An 18,890-nucleotide genomic window follows, 5' to 3' on the forward strand; every position below is an offset into this window, starting at 1 on the left:
AGGTTTAGGTTGGATATTAGGAAAAACTTTTTCACTATGAGGGTGGTGAAACACTGGAATGTGCTACCTAGGGAGGTGGTGGAATCTCCTTCCCTAGACGTTTTTAAGGTCAGGCTTGACAAAGCCCTGGCTGGGATGATTTAGTCGGGGATCGGTCCTGCTTTGAGCAGGGGGTTGGACTAGATGACCTCCTGAGGTCCTTCCAACCCTGATATTCTATGATTCTAAGAGTCACGTCGTATCTTTCAGAAAGGGGGACAACTTTCAGATTCAGAACAGAACCGACAGGAGGGGAAGCAGGAAAGTGCTTCTGAAACACACCCACAGCTTGGATGGGTCATTCAGTCCTTTGTTCAGAGCTTCATTTGTAGAAAGTTACTCCAGAGGAAAGAAGCAGGAGTGAAGACACAATGGAGATGATGCAGCTGACCTTTATATTCGTTTTACCATTTCGCTTGTATTTCCTGTGTCCCAGACACAAGCTTCACAGCACATGGGCATGGAAGAACCTTAGGGCATAGAAACACTGGAAACTTCAAAGCGCTGTCGTGGAAGCACTCCCGCGGCAGTGCTTTGAAGTGCGTGTGTGGATTACCAGGAGCTCTCCCAGCACTCCTGGTAATCCACCTCCACAAGGGGATTAGCTCCGAGCGTACTAGCTTTAAAGCGCTCTGACTTGCTGTGCTCGGGGGCGGCTGTGTGTGATTTTTCACACCCCTGAGCCAGCAAGTTAGAGCGCTATAAAATGTAAGTGTAGCCAAGCCCTCAGAGTTCTGTCCATAAGTATACCAAATGCCTTGCTGACTCATAAGGTGTATCCCATAGTTCCTTTCAATGGGTTCGTTGTATAACTGATGTCCCTTGATGGGCCATCAAGCCTGCTTAGTGTTGATGCCATTCTGTCTGGGGATATCACCCAGAAACATGGAACAAAGACTGGAAATACAGATATACCATACATATCTATAACTCACAATACAAAGGTGATACAAACATATAAACAAGATTATCATATTTGGCAAATTATAGCATTTTTGTAGATACCTTACATGGCATATCTGGTCAGATTCCTTGCAGTATTATAATATTGGTGTTAACAATATCATAAAGTGTCTCCCATATTTCATAGTCTCATAGTAAGAGTTCAGTTTATTGCATATAAGCTCATTAGAAAGTTCCAGTCTGCAGTTGATATTAACCTTTTGAAAGCTCTCAGCTGGTGGACTCTTCCTTGTCTCTGGCTGCTCTCTTTGCTGTCAGTGACTGACTGGTCTGGTTCTGCTTATGTAGTAAAACGTAGGCTGAGAGCCCATTAGTTAATGCATCTGTGGATCTTGTAGTTCAGAGGAAGTTTTCAGTAAGTAAAATAAAATTTTCCTATTTCCCATCAGTGCCATAAGAACTGATAGAAAATTAAGCAACTTGTTTAGGTCAGTTTGGTGTAAAACAAGGAGATGTGGAGTCACTGTCACTTTTCATCACGTTCTTAAACTGGACGTTAAGAATAATAGATGAATTGGAGGGCATGACGTGTGATCTAGAGTTAAGCTTCTTCATTTATGCAGATGACATCGTACAACTGGCAGATGTGAATTAATGGTACTCTTTGCTATCTTGGAAAATTGGTGTAGTCGAATTGTACTTACAGTAAACGCCAAGATGACAAAGTGGTTGTATCTTGGGAAAGGGACAATCTTGTGTGTACCTAGGAAGCTTGATCAGTGTTGATGATTCTACCAAGGGTTAGGTTAAAAGGAGATGTACCTTAGCTATGAGTGCTGTAAGAAGTTGACAAAATCATCAACTGATACATTTTCACTTTGGTACAAAACAATATTTTTATCAAACCAGAGTACTTAAGTCTTACTCTGTGGTCAGGAAGCAGCTGCAGTAAATGAGAGAGGAAAAAGGCTGGAAGCAGTGGAGATAAGGTTTGTATGGTTTGTGTGTTTTGAAAGATGGCCAGTGTAAAGTGGAATTATTTTAAAACCAATTAAGTAAGAAACAGAAATCAGGGTATGGGATTGGCTACAACTGAGAAAATTACAGTGGTGGGGACACTGCAGAAGACAGACGATAGCATCCCAAAGAAAATAATGCAAGCACAACCAAGATTAGTCTGATGTAAAGGCGACCACTGTGTAGGTGGTGGGATGCTGAATGCAAAGACGTGACGAGGCTGGACTTTATGTAGGAACAAACGATGGAAAAGAGTGAATGGCGACGCTGTGACTGCTCCCTGTGACAGCAAAGATTTTTTTGGGATCAAAGACATGAGTCTTAGGAAGGGAGCATATCCTGAAAGATATGGAGGATTTGAGAACTTTCATTCCTGCTAGCCAGAGACAGATCCAACAGATGAAGTGCCATAGAAGGATTCAGAGACTAGTACCTTTCCATGAGCTGGGGACTCTGATTTTTAACTTTGAAAATGGGAAATCTGTGGCCTTTTTTTGCTGGACTCTGCCTTCAGGTACAGTTGAAAATCTATGCAGAATCAGTCTTTTCTCTTTTGGTAATCTGGAATGACAGAATAAAAATTAGGCATAAAATATTTTCATTTCCCTCCTTTTTGTGGTAAATAAACTAAAAGTATGAAAGACACAGTTCAGATTTTTCTCTTGTGCAAACTTTTTAAAAATTCCTGGGGAGTGGAGGGAAGAACCAAGCCCTAAAGACAAATGTGTTTAAAGGACTGGCTGTTCTATTAAATGTATTTCAACAGGACAGTATGACTCATTGTAGCTTAATGCTGGTATGTCATTATTTGGTTTATTTTTAAATAGTGCTGTACAACCAGAGTTGCTGCGCTAGTTGTTGCCATGACTTCACAATATTTCCCTTAATATGCTTGTTCATACTTTCTCATAGCATAGTATCTGGCATATATAAATATTACAATTAATCAGAATTTCCTGAATCATAGTTATTTTCTTGCTTTTATGGAAAAAGTTTTCTGTTTTATGCAGTTTTATTTTAACCCCCCCCCCCCCCAACACCTGTTCTCTGTATCTATTCAGAAAATATTGTTCCATTGCAGCCTTGATCTCTTCCAGTTTTCCAACTAGTTTGTCAACTTAAATGGTCCTAAAGTAACATACTCTGAACTTTTTAAATTGAAGGTGAATTGACATTACACCATTACTACAGAACCTTTTTTTTCCAATTTTAACATTAGTGATCAATAAAATAGAATTATTTTAAAAAGACTTTGCTTTCCTCAAATCCAAAGCAAACTCTAATGCTCATTGTATGAAGGCTTTATTTTAAAAACACTAAATAGGCTATTTAATGACTTAGGTAATGAAATGGAGTAAAATTTTAAAATGACACGAAGCTGGGAGGAGTTGCAGTTAAGAGGACAGGATTAGAATTTGAAAGCATCTTGACAAATTGGAGAACTGGTCTGTAATCAACAAGATGAAATGCAATAAAGACAATTGCAAAGTACTATATGTAAAGAAAAGTCAGATGCACAAATGCAAAATGAAGAATAACTGGCTAGGTGTTACTGTAGAAAACAATGTGGGGGTTGTAGTGGATCACAAATTGAATGTGAGCCAATAATTTGATGCAACTGTATGGGAGGATACTATCATTCTCTGCTGTATTAACGGGAGTGTCATATGTAAGACAAGGAAGGTAATTGTCCCCACTCTCAGCACTGGTGAGGCCTCAGCTAGAGTAGTGTGTCAAGTATTGGCTGCCACATGTCAAGAGAGATGTGGACAAATTGGAGAGAATCCAGATGAGAGCAACAAAAATGATAGAAGGTTTAGAAAACCTGACTTATGAGGGAAGGTTTAAAAAAAAAAAAAGGCACATTTAGCTTTGAGAAAAGAAGACTGAGTGGGGAGCTGATAAGTCTTTAACATATCTGAAGGCTGTTACAAAGAGGAGGGTGACAAGTTCTTCTCCCATTTCACTGAAGATGGGACAGGAAGTAATGGGCTTAATCGGCAGCAAGGGAAATTGGGTTAGATATTAGCAAAATCTTTCTTAATGATAGCTATGTACTGGAATATGTTTGCAAGGGATGTTACCTGTGTGCATGTAAACGATGGTGTGACGGGTTAGATCGCAGAAACCCCCTTGGGGCTGCCAACTGATGTGCCAAGACTACTTCTGCCCCTGCTTTCCCTGCCAGCTTGGGACTCCAGAACCCTGTCTTATTGAGCCAGACATGCCAGTCTGCTCCAACGCAGACCCAGGGTTGAACCACATGCCCCAAAGCTGCAGACTTAGCTGAAAGCAACTTAAGTGGTGTTCCTGTCTTTAACACTCAGATGCTCAACTCCCAATGGGGTCCAAACCCCAAATATATCTGTTTTACCCTGTATAATGTGTATACAGGGTAAACTCATAAATTGTTCACCCTCTATAACACTGATAGAGAGATATGCACAGCTGTTTGCCCCCCAGGTATTAATACATACTCTGAGTTAATAAGTAAAAAGTGATTTTATTAAATACAGAAAGTAGGGTTTAAGTGGTTCCAAGTAGTAACAGACAGAACAAAGTGAATTACCAAGCAAAATAAAATAAAACAGGCAAGTCTAAGTCTAATACAGTAATAAAACTGAATACAGATAAAATCTCACCCTCAGATGTTTCAGTAAGTTTCTTTCACAGACTGGATGCCTTCCTAGTCTGGACACAGTCCTTTCCCCGGTACAGCCCTTGTTCCAGCTCAGGTGGTAGCTAGGGGATTTCTCATGGCTACCGCCCCCTTTGTTCTTGTATATCTTTTGCATAAGGTGGGAATCCTTTGTCCTTCTTGGTTCCCACCCCTCTTCTCAATGGAAAAGCACCAGGTTAAAGATGGATTCCAGTTCAAGTGACTTGATCACATGTCACTGTAAGACTTCATTACTAACTTGTCAGCCCATAGGTATACAGGAGACTTACAAGTAAAACAGAGCCATCTACAGGTAATTGTCCTGGTTAATGGGAGCCATTAAGATTCCAAACCACCATTAATGGCCCCTTTGCATAACTACAATAGGACCTCAGAGTTATAGTTCGTATTTCTAGTTTCAGATACAAGAGTGATATATTTATACAAATAGGATGACCACACTGAGTAGATTATAAGCTTTGTAATGATACCTTACAAGAGAGCTTTTGCATGAAGCATATTCCAGTTACATTATATTCACACTCATTACCATATTTTTATAAAATAATATAGAGTGCAATGTCACAGATGGGTCTAGATACATGTTAGGGGTGCAATACTTTCAATAGTTGCACTGCAACATCAGTGACAGAACTTCAAGGGAATATTGAATTTTAAATAGGTATTTTCAGCTTGCAGTTAAGTGAACACTTGTGGAAAATAAGTGGACTTGTACCCAGCGGCACTTGTTGTTCACCTCTTGGCAGAATGATTCCTTCTAATCACTACTTTCTTTTCTTTTTTAGGGAATTTTAGTTAAATACTTTTGCATGGTGTGTTCCTATTTTAAAAAACTACCAATATTACCTATATTTTAGTGACATTGACTTATTCGGTGTTTATCTCATAAACAAGTAATTGTCAGTCCATAACAAAACTCCATTCTAACTGCAGTATAGTAAACATGACACAAGATGGGAAACTGTTTGTTTTTCTTTCTTTCACGCAATCCCAGATGACCATACTATTGTCGCAGTCCATTACGATTTGGACTGACAAAATACATTGCTCTGAAACATATCCAAATTTTTCTCTAAAACCTCTCTAGATAAATATTTTCTACATAATTAACACAGCTTTATGCCAGGACATTTTTTGTTTGAATCTGTATACTAGAGATCTGTCCCCACTTTTATTTGATTTATCAGGGAACTGTTAGCTGGATTATCCATCTAAGTACTGCAGTACATATTTACTATTTAATTTGGTTAGCACTGTTTGGAAAACTCAGCACTTTTTTTCTCTGTGCATTTACATATGTAGATGACACTGTGCAAAAAAGACATTTGTCCTTTATGTGGAAAAACTAATAATGTTTAACAAGTTATATTTTAGTTTGTCAATAATATTAAACAATCCCAGATAAGTATGGTATTGCCCTCATGGTGTTATATTTAGAGTCTAACTAGGAAAAAAGGTGTGTTTTTAATTTGTGTGGTCATGCTCAACCCTGATTGATTTAGCTTATTAAGGTTACTTGGGGGAAGAAGGGATTGCATCTGTTGTGCATCAGATATAAATAGTACTTTATCCTTTTGAAAAATAACAGATAAAATATGTAAGATAAGGAGTGTTTGAAAGGGTTGAGGGTCCATTTTATATCTTTGCATATTTTATTCTAAAATCATGTATAAAAAGGCTAACAAGTAGAATAAAGATTAATGCTATTGGATATTATATTGAGGAGCATGTGACATGCTTAAATCAAACATAGTCCTTATAATTGGGAGGATATTTGTTTTCATTTATTTTCCCTATAAAATAATTAAGCAAAGGAAAACTATCTTGTTTAAGGGCTGCTCTACACTACGAGTTTGTCGGATTTAGCAGCGTTAAATCGAATTAACTCTACACCCGTCCACACAACGAAGCAATTTTTTTGACGTAAAGGGCTCTTAAAACTGATTTCCGTTCTCCTCCCCAACGAGGGGATTAGCACTGAAATCGACGTCGCCATTTCGAATTAGGGTTAGTGTAGACGCAATTCGAAGGTATTGGCATCGGGGAGCTATCTCACAGTGCACCATTGTGACTGCTCTGGACAGCACTCTCAACTCGGATGCACTGGTCAGGTGTACAGGAAAAGCCCTGGGAACTTTTGAATCTCATTTCCTGTTTGGCCAGGCGAGCTCATCAGCACAGGTGACCATGCAGTCCCAGAATCGAAAAAGAGCTCCAGCATGGACCGAACAGGAGGTACTGGATCTGATCGCTGTATGGGGAGAGGAATTCATGCTATCAGAACTACGTTCCAAAAGACGAAATGCCAAAACATTTCAAAAAATCTCCAAGGCCATGAGGAACAGAGTCTACAGCAGGGACTCAACACAGTGCCACGTGAAATTTAAGGAGCTCAGACAAGCATACCAGAAAACCAAAGAATCAAATGGACGATCAGGGACAGAGCCCCAGACATGCTGCTTCTACTCTGAGCTGCATGCAATTCTGGGGAGGGGCCGCCACCACTACCCCACCCCTGTCCGTGGACTCCGATGATGGGGTACTCTCTGCCATGCCTGAGGATTTTGCGGAAGGGGAAGTTGAGGAGGAGGACGAGCTTGAGGAGAGCACACAGCACACTGTTCTCCCCGACAGCCAGGATCTTTTTATCACCCTGACTGAAATACCCTCCCAACCCAACCAAGCCAGAAAAGGGACCTCTGGTGAGTGTACCTTTTAAAATATAATACGTGTTATAAAAGTTTTTTTTTTTCATGATTAAGTAGCACTGAGGACTTGGGATGCATTCGTGGCCAGTACAGCTACTGGAAAAGTCTGTTAATGTATCTGGGGATGGAGCGGAAATCCTCCAGGGACATCTCCGTGAAGCTCTCCTGGAGGTACTCCAAAAGCTTTTGCAGAAGGTTTCTGGGGAGAGCAGCCTTATTCCGTCCTCCATGGTAAGATACTTTACCACGCCATGCTAGTAGCAAGTAATCTGGTATCATTGCATGGCAAAGCCTGGCAGCATATGGTCCCAGTGTTTGCTGGCATTCAAGCAACATCTGTTCTTTATCTCTCTGTGTTATCCTCAGGAGAGTGATATTGTTCATGGTAACCTGGTTGAAATAGGGGAATTTAATTAAGGGGACATTCAGAGGTGGCCATTCCTACTGGGCTGCTTGCCTGTGGCTGAAAAGAAATCCTCCCCGCAGTTAGCCACGCTGTGAGGGGGGTGGGATTGATGCTGAGCTGTTTGTGTTTGGCTAGCAGGGATCTTCCCTGATACCAGCCATGCGGTGGGGTGAGGGGTAAAGCAATCATCCCAGAGAATTGGATGGGGGGAGGGGATTAGTTTGGTTTCTGCTGCTGCACATTAACAGGAAAATTGCAGCACTAAATGGCCAACTCAACATGCTTTGCTTGGTATGGGAGAGGAGGGCGCTGCTGTTATGAAGGTTGCAGAAGCCGAAAGACTATGGCTTACCATGGCCACCTGCAAGCCGAATTCTGTTGCCCAGCACTGCGCGTGTGATCTCTAACACCAAACCAACAGGCACCCAATATAAGATGCAAAATGCGACCTTGTACCAAAATCACATGTGCTATGTAATGTGAATAGTATTGTTCACCGTGAAAGAGTATAGCCATTGTTCTGTAAAATGTATCTTTTAAAATACTTCACTCTCTTTTTTTCCTCCAGCAGCTGCAAATGTTTCAAGCCTCCCTCCTCCATCCCAAAGGCTATCTCAGATAAGGTGGCGGAAACAATGCACGCACGATGAAATGTTCTCTTAGCTCCTGCAGTCGTCCGGCACTGACAGAGCTCAGCAGAATGTGTGGAGGGACACAATAGCAGAGTACAGGAAAGTGGCTGATGAACGTGAGGAGAGGTGGCGGCAGGAAGATCAGAGGAGGCATGAGGCAACACTGGGGCTACTGCAGGATCAAACGGACATGCTCTGGCGTCCGGTAGAGGTTCATGAACGGCAGCAGGCTCACAGACTGCCGCTGCAGCCCCTGTTTAACTGCTCTCCCTCCTCCCCAAGTTCCATAGCCTCCTCACCCAGACGCCCAAGAACGCGGGGGAGAGGCTCCATGCACCCAACCACTCCACCCCAATGGACAGCTCAAGCAACAGAAGACTGTCGTTCAAGAAGTTTTAAAGTGGCCTTTTCCTTCCCTCCTACTCTCCTCCCACACCCCATCCAGGCTACCTTGTTAGTTATCTCCCTATTTTTATAATCAATTAATAAAGAATACATGTTTTTTTTAAACAATAGTGACTTTATTTCCTTTGCAAGCAAGCTGTGATCGAAGGAGGGAGGGCGGGTAGCTTACAGGGAATTTAGAGGCAACCAAGTGGGCGGGTTTTCCTCAAGGAGAAACAAACAGAAGTATCACACAGTACCCTGGCCAGTCATGAAACTGGTTTTCAAAGCTTCTCTGATGCGCAGCGCTTCCTGCTGTGCACTCCTAACCACCCAGGTGTCTGGCTGCACATATTCAGCCTCAGCCTCCCACCCCACCATAAACGTCTCCCCCTTACTCTCACAGAGATTGTGGAGCACATAGCAAGCAGCAATAGCAATGGGAATATTGGTTTCATTGAGGTCTGAGCGAGTCAGTAAACTGCGCCAGCGACCCTTTAAATGTTCAAATACACATTCTACCACCATTCTGCACTTGCTCAGCCTATAGTTGAACAGCTCCTTACTACTGTCCAGGGTGCCTGTGTATGCCTTCATGAGCCAGGGCATTAAGGGGTAGGCTGGGTCCCCAAGGATAACTATAGGCATTTCAACAACCCCAACAGTTATTTTCTGGTCTGGGAAGTAAATCCCTTCCTGCAGCCATTTAAACAGACCAGAGTTCCTGAAGATGCGAGTGTCATGAACCTTTCCCAGCCATCCCATGTTGATGTCGGTGAAACGTCCCTTGTGATCCACCAGTGTTTGCAACACCATTGAAAAGTACCCTTTGCAGTTTATGTACTGGCTGCCCTGGTGGTCTGGTCCCAAGATAGGGATGTGTGTTCCATCTATTGCCCCACCACAGTTAGGGAATCCCATTGCAGCAAAGCCATCTAGTATGACCTGCACATTGCCCAGGGTCGCTACCTTTGATAGCAGCAGCTCAATGATGGCGTTGGCTACTTGCATCACAGCAACCCCCACAGTAGATTTGCCCACTCCAAATTGATTCTCGACTGACCGGTAGGTGTCTCGCATTGCAAGCTTCCACAGGGTTATTGCCACTCGCTTGTGAACTGTGAGGGCTGCTCTCATCTTGGTATTCATGTGCTTCAGGGCAGGGGAAAGCAAGTCACAAAGTTCCATGAAAGTGCCCTTAACCAGGCAAAAGTTTCGGAGCCACTGGGAATCATCTGAAACCCGCAACACTATGCGGTCCCATCAGTCTGTGCTTGTTTCCCGGGCCCAGAATTGGTGTTCCATGGCATGAGCCTGCCCCAGTAACACCATGGTCTCCAAATTGCCGGGGACCGCGGTTTTAGAGAAATCTCTGTTCATGTCCTCATCACTGCGCTGCATTGCCTCCTCGCCTGGTTTTTCAGGTGCTGGTTCTGCATAAACTGCACGATAATGCACGAGGTGTTTACAATGGTCATAACTGCTGCGGTGAGCTGAATGGGCTCCATGCTTGCCGTGCTATGGTGTCTGCTCAGGCAATCCATGGAAAAGGGCGCGAAATGATTGTGTGCTGTTGCTTTCACGGAGGGAGGAAGGGTTGACTGACGACATTTACCCATAACCACCTGCGACAAATTTTTGGCCCCATCAGGCATTGGGAGTTCAGCGCAGAATTCCAATGGGCAGTGGGAACTGTGGGATAGCTACCCACAGTGCACCGCTCGGAATGCCGATGCTTGCCACGGTACTGTGGATGCACACCGCTGAATAAATGTGCTTAGTGTGGACACATGCACTCGACTTTATACAACCCCAAAAATTGAATTCTGTAAAATCTGAGTACTTTCGTAGTGTAGACATGGCCTTATGGTACCTATAGACTCCAGTGAGTTAGATATTGTTCTGTGAATCAGTTGAATTATTTCAACTATCTTTTTGTTTTTGCTTGGGATTATCTGCATCTTTGCTGAATCCCTACTTTAACTCCTTCTGTGCGCTACATGGCCACCACCTTTTTCATGTGAATGTGGAATAGGGTTTCCAGCCCTCCAGGATTGCCCTGGAGTCTCCAGAAATTACAGATTAACCTTTAATTAGAGATTGTCATGTGATGAAACCTCCAAGAATATCTCCAACCAAAATTGGCAACCCTAATGTGGGGAAAAAACTTGAGTTCAAAGTGCAGCATTTCTAGCTCCAGAGGCAGTGGTTGATCATGCAGCAATTACTTTAATTGTGGTATTCATTCAAGAGAATTTGCTAAAGGCTAGTGACTAAGGGCTAGTCTACACTGGCAATGCTAAAGCACTGCCGTGGCAGCACTTTAACATGGCTTGTGTGGTCACAGCAGAGTGCTGGGAGAGAGCTCTCACAGCACTCTAAAAAAACCACCTCCATGAGAGGCATAGATACCAGCGCTGGGAGCACAGCTGAGTGAGTGAGAAGGTTGCAGTGCTGTAAATTGCCAGTGTAGATGAGCCCTTAATGTTTTAGAACGAAACAGTACTGTTAAAGTCAGTTGTCTGGTATCCTACAAAGTCCTTGCACAGAACTTTACAAACAAAACTATCCTTCTGCTCAGGGAACATGCATCATGCATTCCCCTCCCTTCAGCTTTTATCTGGAGTGTGAAGGATCAGCAAAGCCACTAAAGAGATATGAACCTTTTTTAGATTTAGTGATTAGTATTTTGTAAAACACTTTGTTGTGCTAAGTAGCGAAAGAGCACACACTGTAATATGGTAAAATGTGTCACAAATGCAGTCAAAAGCAACAGTGTCCAGGACTTTCAGCTGCTAGGGGAATTAACAATTGTTTCTCTCTCAAGACTGGTTTTTCACATGGTACGTACAAATTTTCGCCTAGAAGCATTAGAAAATGGTGTGTGTGTTAGTTAAAGATTGTACATTTTATCCCACTCTTATGTTGCTGCTGCTTAGATTGTGAGCTCTTTGCAGCAGAGGCTGTCTTCATGTATGTCTTGTAGGCACTACCTAACACGTGGGTGCTACTGAATGCTATACATTTTATTATATCTTTTGTTTGGTGGCAGTTTCCGCAAAAAAAAAAAAAAAAAAAAAAAATGGGTGCATTAATAAAGGAAACTCCTTTACATACAGGAAGGTAAAGATTTTTGAAAAACTATTAAACCAACTACAACTGGGATATTGGTCCTTCTTGAAGTGTTAAACTTCTGATTTATATCTACTGCAAGTGTGTTTAACTCAACTATCCAGATTATTTTATTTAGGAAACCAAATAAAACCTCCTTATCACTTAAATCTGTAAGATCACATTTTCCTTCTCATGTCATTGTATCTTTTTTTTGTTTTGAGGGTAGAGAGGAGGCTCTCTTTTCATTTTTGATGTCTTGTGGGTAACATACTTTTTTTTTTTTTTTTAAACCTTCTACTCTTGGGTCTAGAATCTTCTAGTTGAAAATTTCAGTAATGGCTCAGGCATGTTCTCCTCTTCTATCCCAACATGTTTTGTGGCCTTGAATACGGCAGATGAGATTTATAAATATAAATAGATACATCTTATAAATAGCACATCTTATTGCTGGGAAACTGTTATATACTTTGTCTTTCAGATTAAAGGTATCTGACTTTTGAAATTAATAAAATATTTGAAAGTGAGGGAGAGAGAAGCTTGCAGGTGGAGTAATGAAGGAATCTGTGCTTATAGCCACCCGAAAAAGCTTGATCCTTGTGACCTGTATAAAATGGTTTAACCATTAACAGGTTTGGTACTGTAATCGTATAGCAAGAAATTACATTTTTCCATAACTCGTTGATACATGCTTAACAAATTACTGAAATTTATATTCTGTATAAATTTCTGTTCTGATGGGGTTCAACAATTTTCTGATCTCCAGTGAACTCAGTCAGTTAGGTACGCTTAATGAAAAAAGGTCTCTTAACAGTAGTCCTTAACAATTGTCCATTTTCTTGTCTTTATTTGTCACTCTTAGATATAAGAACTTGTTGGATGAGCACTATAGGGAATACAGCATTACTGTCTGATGACAGCTGCTGCTCTTTTAACAATGTTTTTGCCATGTATGAGAAGGTAGCCTAGGTTCAACATCTCCAGCCATTGCTTCCTTTATAAATGTGAAATATTTGTTTAAAATTCTCAAAAGTATTCATATAAAACCACTCAATCCTTTGGTATCAGGATTTAAACCTGAAATTTCCTTGAATGTGAAAAAGCATTAATTGCTTAGCGGCAGGAATTCTGTCAGGCTAAATTCCATTTGCTGTTCTGTACTAGTTGGGAATTGCTTTATATTTATGGGTACTGTATCTGTTTATGGATTTAGCTGGAGAAGCACCTATTTGCTCGGGTAGAAAGGGTTAATGAGCCAACATTTAATCTTGGGAAACCTGGCCTGGAAACTTGCCTAACTAGGTCACAAGTAGGTCACTTCCTTGACCCACTTGCCAGTGTGACTTCCTTGAGGCTGTAATGGGTCATCTAGCTGTATGAGAAAACAATCCTTTCTCTCCATCCTTTTTGTAAATGAGAACAGAACGTTAAGATTCAGAAACTGAAATTATTGAGCTGTAATTTGTCTACAAAATTTAATTTAGATATGATTTTTGAGTATAACTTCTATTGCTATTGTTAATTAATTATGGAGTCTGAGTTTATGCTTAGTTTACTGTTCTGTGTCCTCCCTAGGTTTTTGTTAGTGAAGAGAGCCTTGCTAGCTAGATTGAAGTTGTATTAACATCCAGGCAAGCAGTGTTCAAATAAAACTCTGGGTCTGGGTCTAAACACTGAAATTCTTATGTACAAACCAACTATAGCGCCTGCCATACAGCAGTGGAAAGACTAAAATGGCACATTATGTATATTGGGGCTGATGTGGAGGGATGTTGAGTGTTTAGTAAGACTTTGTGTACACTTAAACCACTACAACGGCAGCTGTACTGCAGAGGGTCAGTGTCGACACTAACTACAGCAATGGGAGGAGTTCTCCTGTTGCTGTAGTTAATCTACCTCCCTGAGAGGCAGTAGCTAGCTACAGAAGAATTCTTCCATCAACCTAGGGCTATCTACATCAGACTTGGGTCGGCTTAACTAAGGGCATGTCTACACTTACCGGTAGATCAGCACTTCTGCAATCGATGCAGTGAGTGTTGATTTGGTGAAGATGCGCTAAATAGATGGGAGAGCACTCTCGCATTGATTTGTGTAATCCACCTTCCCAAGAAGCGTAAGGGAAGTTGACGGGGGTTGCTCGCCTGTTGACACAGCACAGTGTAGCCACTGCGGTAAGTGGATCTAACTACATTGACTTCAGTTACATTATTTACATAACTGAAGTTGTATAAGTTAGATTGATTTACTATGGTAGTGTAGACCGGCCCTATGTAACTAAGTGGTGTGGATTTTTCATATCCATGAGTGACATAGCTGGGTTGACCTAACTTTTTAGTGTAGACCTGGCCTTCGTAATGTACGTAGATGTGTCAAACATGTAATACTTAGTTTGCTGTTGCTGGAAGTAAGGATATAAGTAAGCAGTAATTGAGCATATATTGGTTTGGAGGGGGTATTGACAATTTTCCCGTAACATTTAACTTTTAGACTAAAAGTCTATGAAAGAAATGGATACTCAAAATCATAGCAAATTATGGGTAAATTTAATGTTTACTAATGTTTTCTTTGTCCTTCCTACAGATTTTTGAAGATCTGGTGCTGATAATAGAACACTGAACAGTTGCAAGCTCTCCAAACATAGAAATGTCTGGATCATATGATGATTCTGTTGGAGTAGAGGTTTCTAGTGATAGCTTCTGGGAGGTAACCTGAACACTCTTATTATAAGATACCGTGTTTCCTTTTAATTCTCACCTCTTCCATAGATTACTATGATTTCTATGCACATATGGAGTTACAGGCAACTAAAGATAAATAAAATGTGTGGTTATTTTGAACTTTAGAAGTAGCCTTTGGGATAGCAGTGACCTTTCATTTTTGGCCCAGTTCTGTCAAGTTAATAGTTTATAAACTGAAAATGCTGACACACAAGATCACAAATGCCATCCATTTTAATAGGATATAGGATTCAGTGTACATTTTTATAATTTTTCTGCCCTGTTAGGAAGTCTGTGTAAAATACTTTCTTCTGTAGCTAGAGATTGACAAAACCTAAGGAGTATACTTAAAAGCTAATGTAACTAGGTCTTTAGCAGTAAAAATAACTGTATTAAAAAGATTTACTGAATATATTGATCTTCATAAAATAGAAATTTTAAAGTTATAAAATTTTAAAATTAAGAGTAGGAAACAATATGTTAGAATGAGATCTTTGGAATAATGTTGAAGTAAGCTCAATGTTCTAGGGTGCAAGTACTTATTTTGTGACTGGTACTTGTGGGTCTGATCTATGGCAAAGCAGAGACAAATGGGTGAGGGAAGATGTTCAAATATTTCCATAATAACTGGGGTCTTGCACTATCAGATTAATTGGTTTGTTTTGGCCTGGTCTCCCATCAGGCAGCTGATGATTTAGATGCTTGATTTACAAGTAGGCTTGGCAAAATTAGATTTTTGTCTTTTTATAATCTTAATGGATAATATCAATGTTGATTTTTAAGCTTTTCTTATTTTTATTGATTTAAATTTTCACTGTTGTACAAAATTATGGGTTTTAGGCATTTTCCCCCATTTTGATCGATTTAAATGTTCATAGTTGCAGGAAATTATGCGGGGGTCAGACAGTAAGTTAATGACAATAGACATTGAGATTAAAAAATTAAAGCTTTGTAACTGTTTAACACACAAATTAGTAACATAACGTGTGAAAAATATACAAAGTGAATATCCTTAACTCAAACTCTAAAGAAGTTCTCAAAGAGCATTTTTCTTTGTAAATTTCTATTATTTTTGATGGATATATTTTTTTCATCAGTTTGTGTGTGTACAGTGATGTTTACTAACACTTACTGATCAAAAAATCTAACCCTTCTAAGCCTATATACAAGCAAGAGTTATTACATTTTGATTCTGGTTTCTCATTAATCTTGGATAAGATATCAAGGAAATGCTTAGTTTGACCAGTTAAGGTTTCTATTGGACAACAATCAAACCAGCTGCTGTATAGTTTCTTGGAAGACTTCTGTGGCTGAAATGCCTCACTCACTCTTGGAGAGATTCTGGATACCACAGCATAAAATCTTGAATGGGCTTTTTGTCTATTTTAGGAAGTTCTAGTCCAGTATTTTCTTCTCAAGGAATATCTGCTTTGCAATAAAAATTTGCTACTTCAGTACAATGGATCTTACTCTTATTTACAGCTCCTTTTGAGGCAGAAACCAGACTTGTCAATCAAAGTAGGCTGGGACTGGCCACTGCCCTGAAGACCTGACCAGACAGCACAGACTGCCTCCGACAATTCTAGGAAGGCAGTACCAGACCTGCTCAGAGCAACAAGAAAATTGTTCAAGAGTATTTTCCTGTCTGCCAGCAGTTTATTAGGGTCATATAAAAAACCCCAAGTCTTTTTGTGGTGCTTCATTTGTCCAAACCTTTCTTTAGTGGACACTCGAGCAGAGTCAACAAGTGAGCAAAAAACCTCCCTCTTTTTCTTCTGAGCTTCCCATCATCTCATCTCTGCCCTCATCACCAAACTGTCTCTTCTTCCACTGAATGAGTTTTCTTGAAGACAGGCTCAACTCCTAAGTTTTCCACCATTTCTTTGGCAGCAGTGATGGCATCTTCAAATCCATTGTCTCTGTAGGCCACAATGAAATCCAGGCAGCTTCTCATCAGAGGAGTAGTAGTGGTCATGATGTCCATCAAATGTGTTTGTATTGCCTTGCTTACGGTGTTTACTTAGAACAGGATATCATGCCAAACCACAACTGAGACTAGAAATTTGAAGTCAGGGATCTGGTTTGCCAGGCATTGAGCCTGGCGCCAGATTCCGGCCTCGACCTTACTTGATTGCGACAGGTCCATCAGGGCATCGTAAACCTCAGTCACTTGGTACCTCACTGCCCTTTCCCTGTCAGTACGATTCTCCAGCGAGTGTCACTTAGCAGCTTCACAGTCAGATTTATAACATTGCCGGTAAGAATCTTCTACCTGATAGTTGATGCTGAAAACAGGACGTATATCCTTTGCAGTACTCTGAAGAGAGAAACTCAATCTAAAAAAAGATGCTGCTGCCTCTGACACAACCAGGTTGAGGGAATGGCGGTCGCAAGGCACAAAGAAAGCTCTCGGATTCAGTGCAAGGGTCCTTGACTGGACACCACTGTTTCTTCCTTTCATGTTCACACTGTTGTCATAGCCTTGGCCACAGCAGTCCTAACACTTTTTTTAAATTTTATTCTCATTCAAAACTTTCATAGACAGTTCTGTTAGGCCTTTTCCAGTAGAGTCATCCATAGACCAGAAAGAGAAAGTGTTCCTTTACTTAGATACCGACAAATCTTAAATGACATCTTTTCACTGTGACTAATGTCAGGAGTGCCGTCCGTAAATACGGTGTAGTACTTTGCTTTGCCAAGCCACAGCAATATGTTGTCAAGTGCCTTCCTTGCCATAAGGTCAGTAAATTCATTTTGAATTGTTTTGCTTCAGGAATGGTCCATAGCTTCTTTACAAACTACACAATGTAGGTGGCGCCAGGACAGCCAGCAGCATGAATGCAGCCTGCTGCTGGCTATTCTGGTGCCACAGCGGCCTCTGGTGGGTAAAAGGCAGAACTGCAGCACTTGGGCACAGTGTATTTTCTGCAGGGAAAAAAATTGTGCATTCTCAGTGGCGCAGAATTCCCCAAGGAGTAATTTGAAGTTCATCATTGCACCCTGCCTGCAGAGCCAGGTTAGGATAGAGAGTGGGGCACACAGGGCTGCTGAGGGAGGGAGGAGGTGTCACAGTCTGGGGTTCAGAATGGCTAGTGGGGGTGACAAACTGGGGCGTGGGCTCAGGATCTAGTGGGGTGACATCATTGAGCTGGGGCTGAACGGGAATGGGGGCTGCAGGGCCACATGGGGTTGGGGGGAGGAGGCAGGAGAGAGACATGCGTGGTGTAGGGACACACGGGGACAGCGGCAGATGTTCCTGACTCAATAGGAGAGGCTTGGGGTCAGCCAGGGTCTGAATGGGGGAGGATCCCCAATTCCCTAACCATCCCTCCCGCCACCCTCCCCGCAAAAAACCCATTCCGTACTTCTCCCACCCACATCCACCAACCCTCCAGGTTCACTCCAGGCTTCTTCCCTCTTCCTCAGCTTCTCCATTACCCCTAACTCCCCCAAGCCTTTTGCCTTGCTTCTGACAGATACAGGAATAACGTTTCTGTGTTGTAGTTTAAATTAATTACTCAAAGTTCTCTATTAATACTCTTAGTAAGGAATCTATTTGTCCAAAAGAAATTACCAGAATCTTTTTTTGGTCTGTATTGTTACAGGCATATTTGCTTACAGGTATTTTGAAATAAATTACCAAAATAATTGAAACTGATGTGATTATATTGTGTTATTTTGACAAAGATATGCAGAATTTTTAATTTTTTGGCACAGAATTCCCCCAGGAGTAATATTTGAAAAAAGTGATAGTGTGCAGTGTCACATAACAATGGTAAAGAATCAGTCACTTTCTCTGAACACGGAGAAAGGAACTTTATTAGAATAAGGAAATCCATATCCCTAAAGCTGTGCTCTCTCTTGCTCTGTAGATCTTCTGCCTAGATTCTTCCCCAATACCTCCTTTCCTTGCAACTTGCTATAGATTTAAGAGAACCTAATCTATTTTACCGTTATTCATTTATGCACAATCTACTTGCAGCACCTGCTTTTTATTTTAAACTATGTTTCAGTGTATATTCTAGCTTCTGATAAGTTCTAGCAAGACTATAGCTAATCAGTGAATAATTAAGCCATATAGCAATCAGTGCCACCATTTTGGTATTATGTTCCATCGGGATTCAAAGCTTTTGCTTTTCAGCATTTGGAGGCAATATGTTTCTGTGGAAAAACTTGATTAAAAGAGTAATGCAAGAATTCTTCATTGAGATCTCAGGAGCGAATGAGAATTTAGCAAGGCTTCTGCTGTGAATAGAATATGAATCAAAACTATCTGATGTATTTAATTGTGCA

The 18,890-nt window shown here is 41.1% G+C and overlaps 1 protein-coding gene across 15 annotated transcripts in view; it reads left to right on the plus strand.

Moving 5' to 3' along the window:
• The window catches only part of PACSIN2 (protein kinase C and casein kinase substrate in neurons 2), a 127,061-nt gene that overhangs the window by 59,049 nt on the left and 49,122 nt on the right, over nt 1–18,890 (plus strand). For all 15 annotated transcript variants that reach the window (XM_043538191.1, XM_037915054.2, XM_043538227.1 and 12 more), the window contains one exon: nt 14,461–14,583. In XM_043538191.1, the coding sequence (XP_043394126.1) occupies nt 14,524–14,583 (60 nt within the window). In that variant the 5' untranslated portion in view covers nt 14,461–14,523. The remainder of the gene's footprint in view (nt 1–14,460; nt 14,584–18,890) is intronic.

The sequence above is a fragment of the Chelonia mydas genome, chromosome 1 (assembly GCF_015237465.2).
Source record: "Chelonia mydas isolate rCheMyd1 chromosome 1, rCheMyd1.pri.v2, whole genome shotgun sequence".
NCBI classification, from domain to species: domain Eukaryota; kingdom Metazoa; phylum Chordata; order Testudines; family Cheloniidae; genus Chelonia; species Chelonia mydas.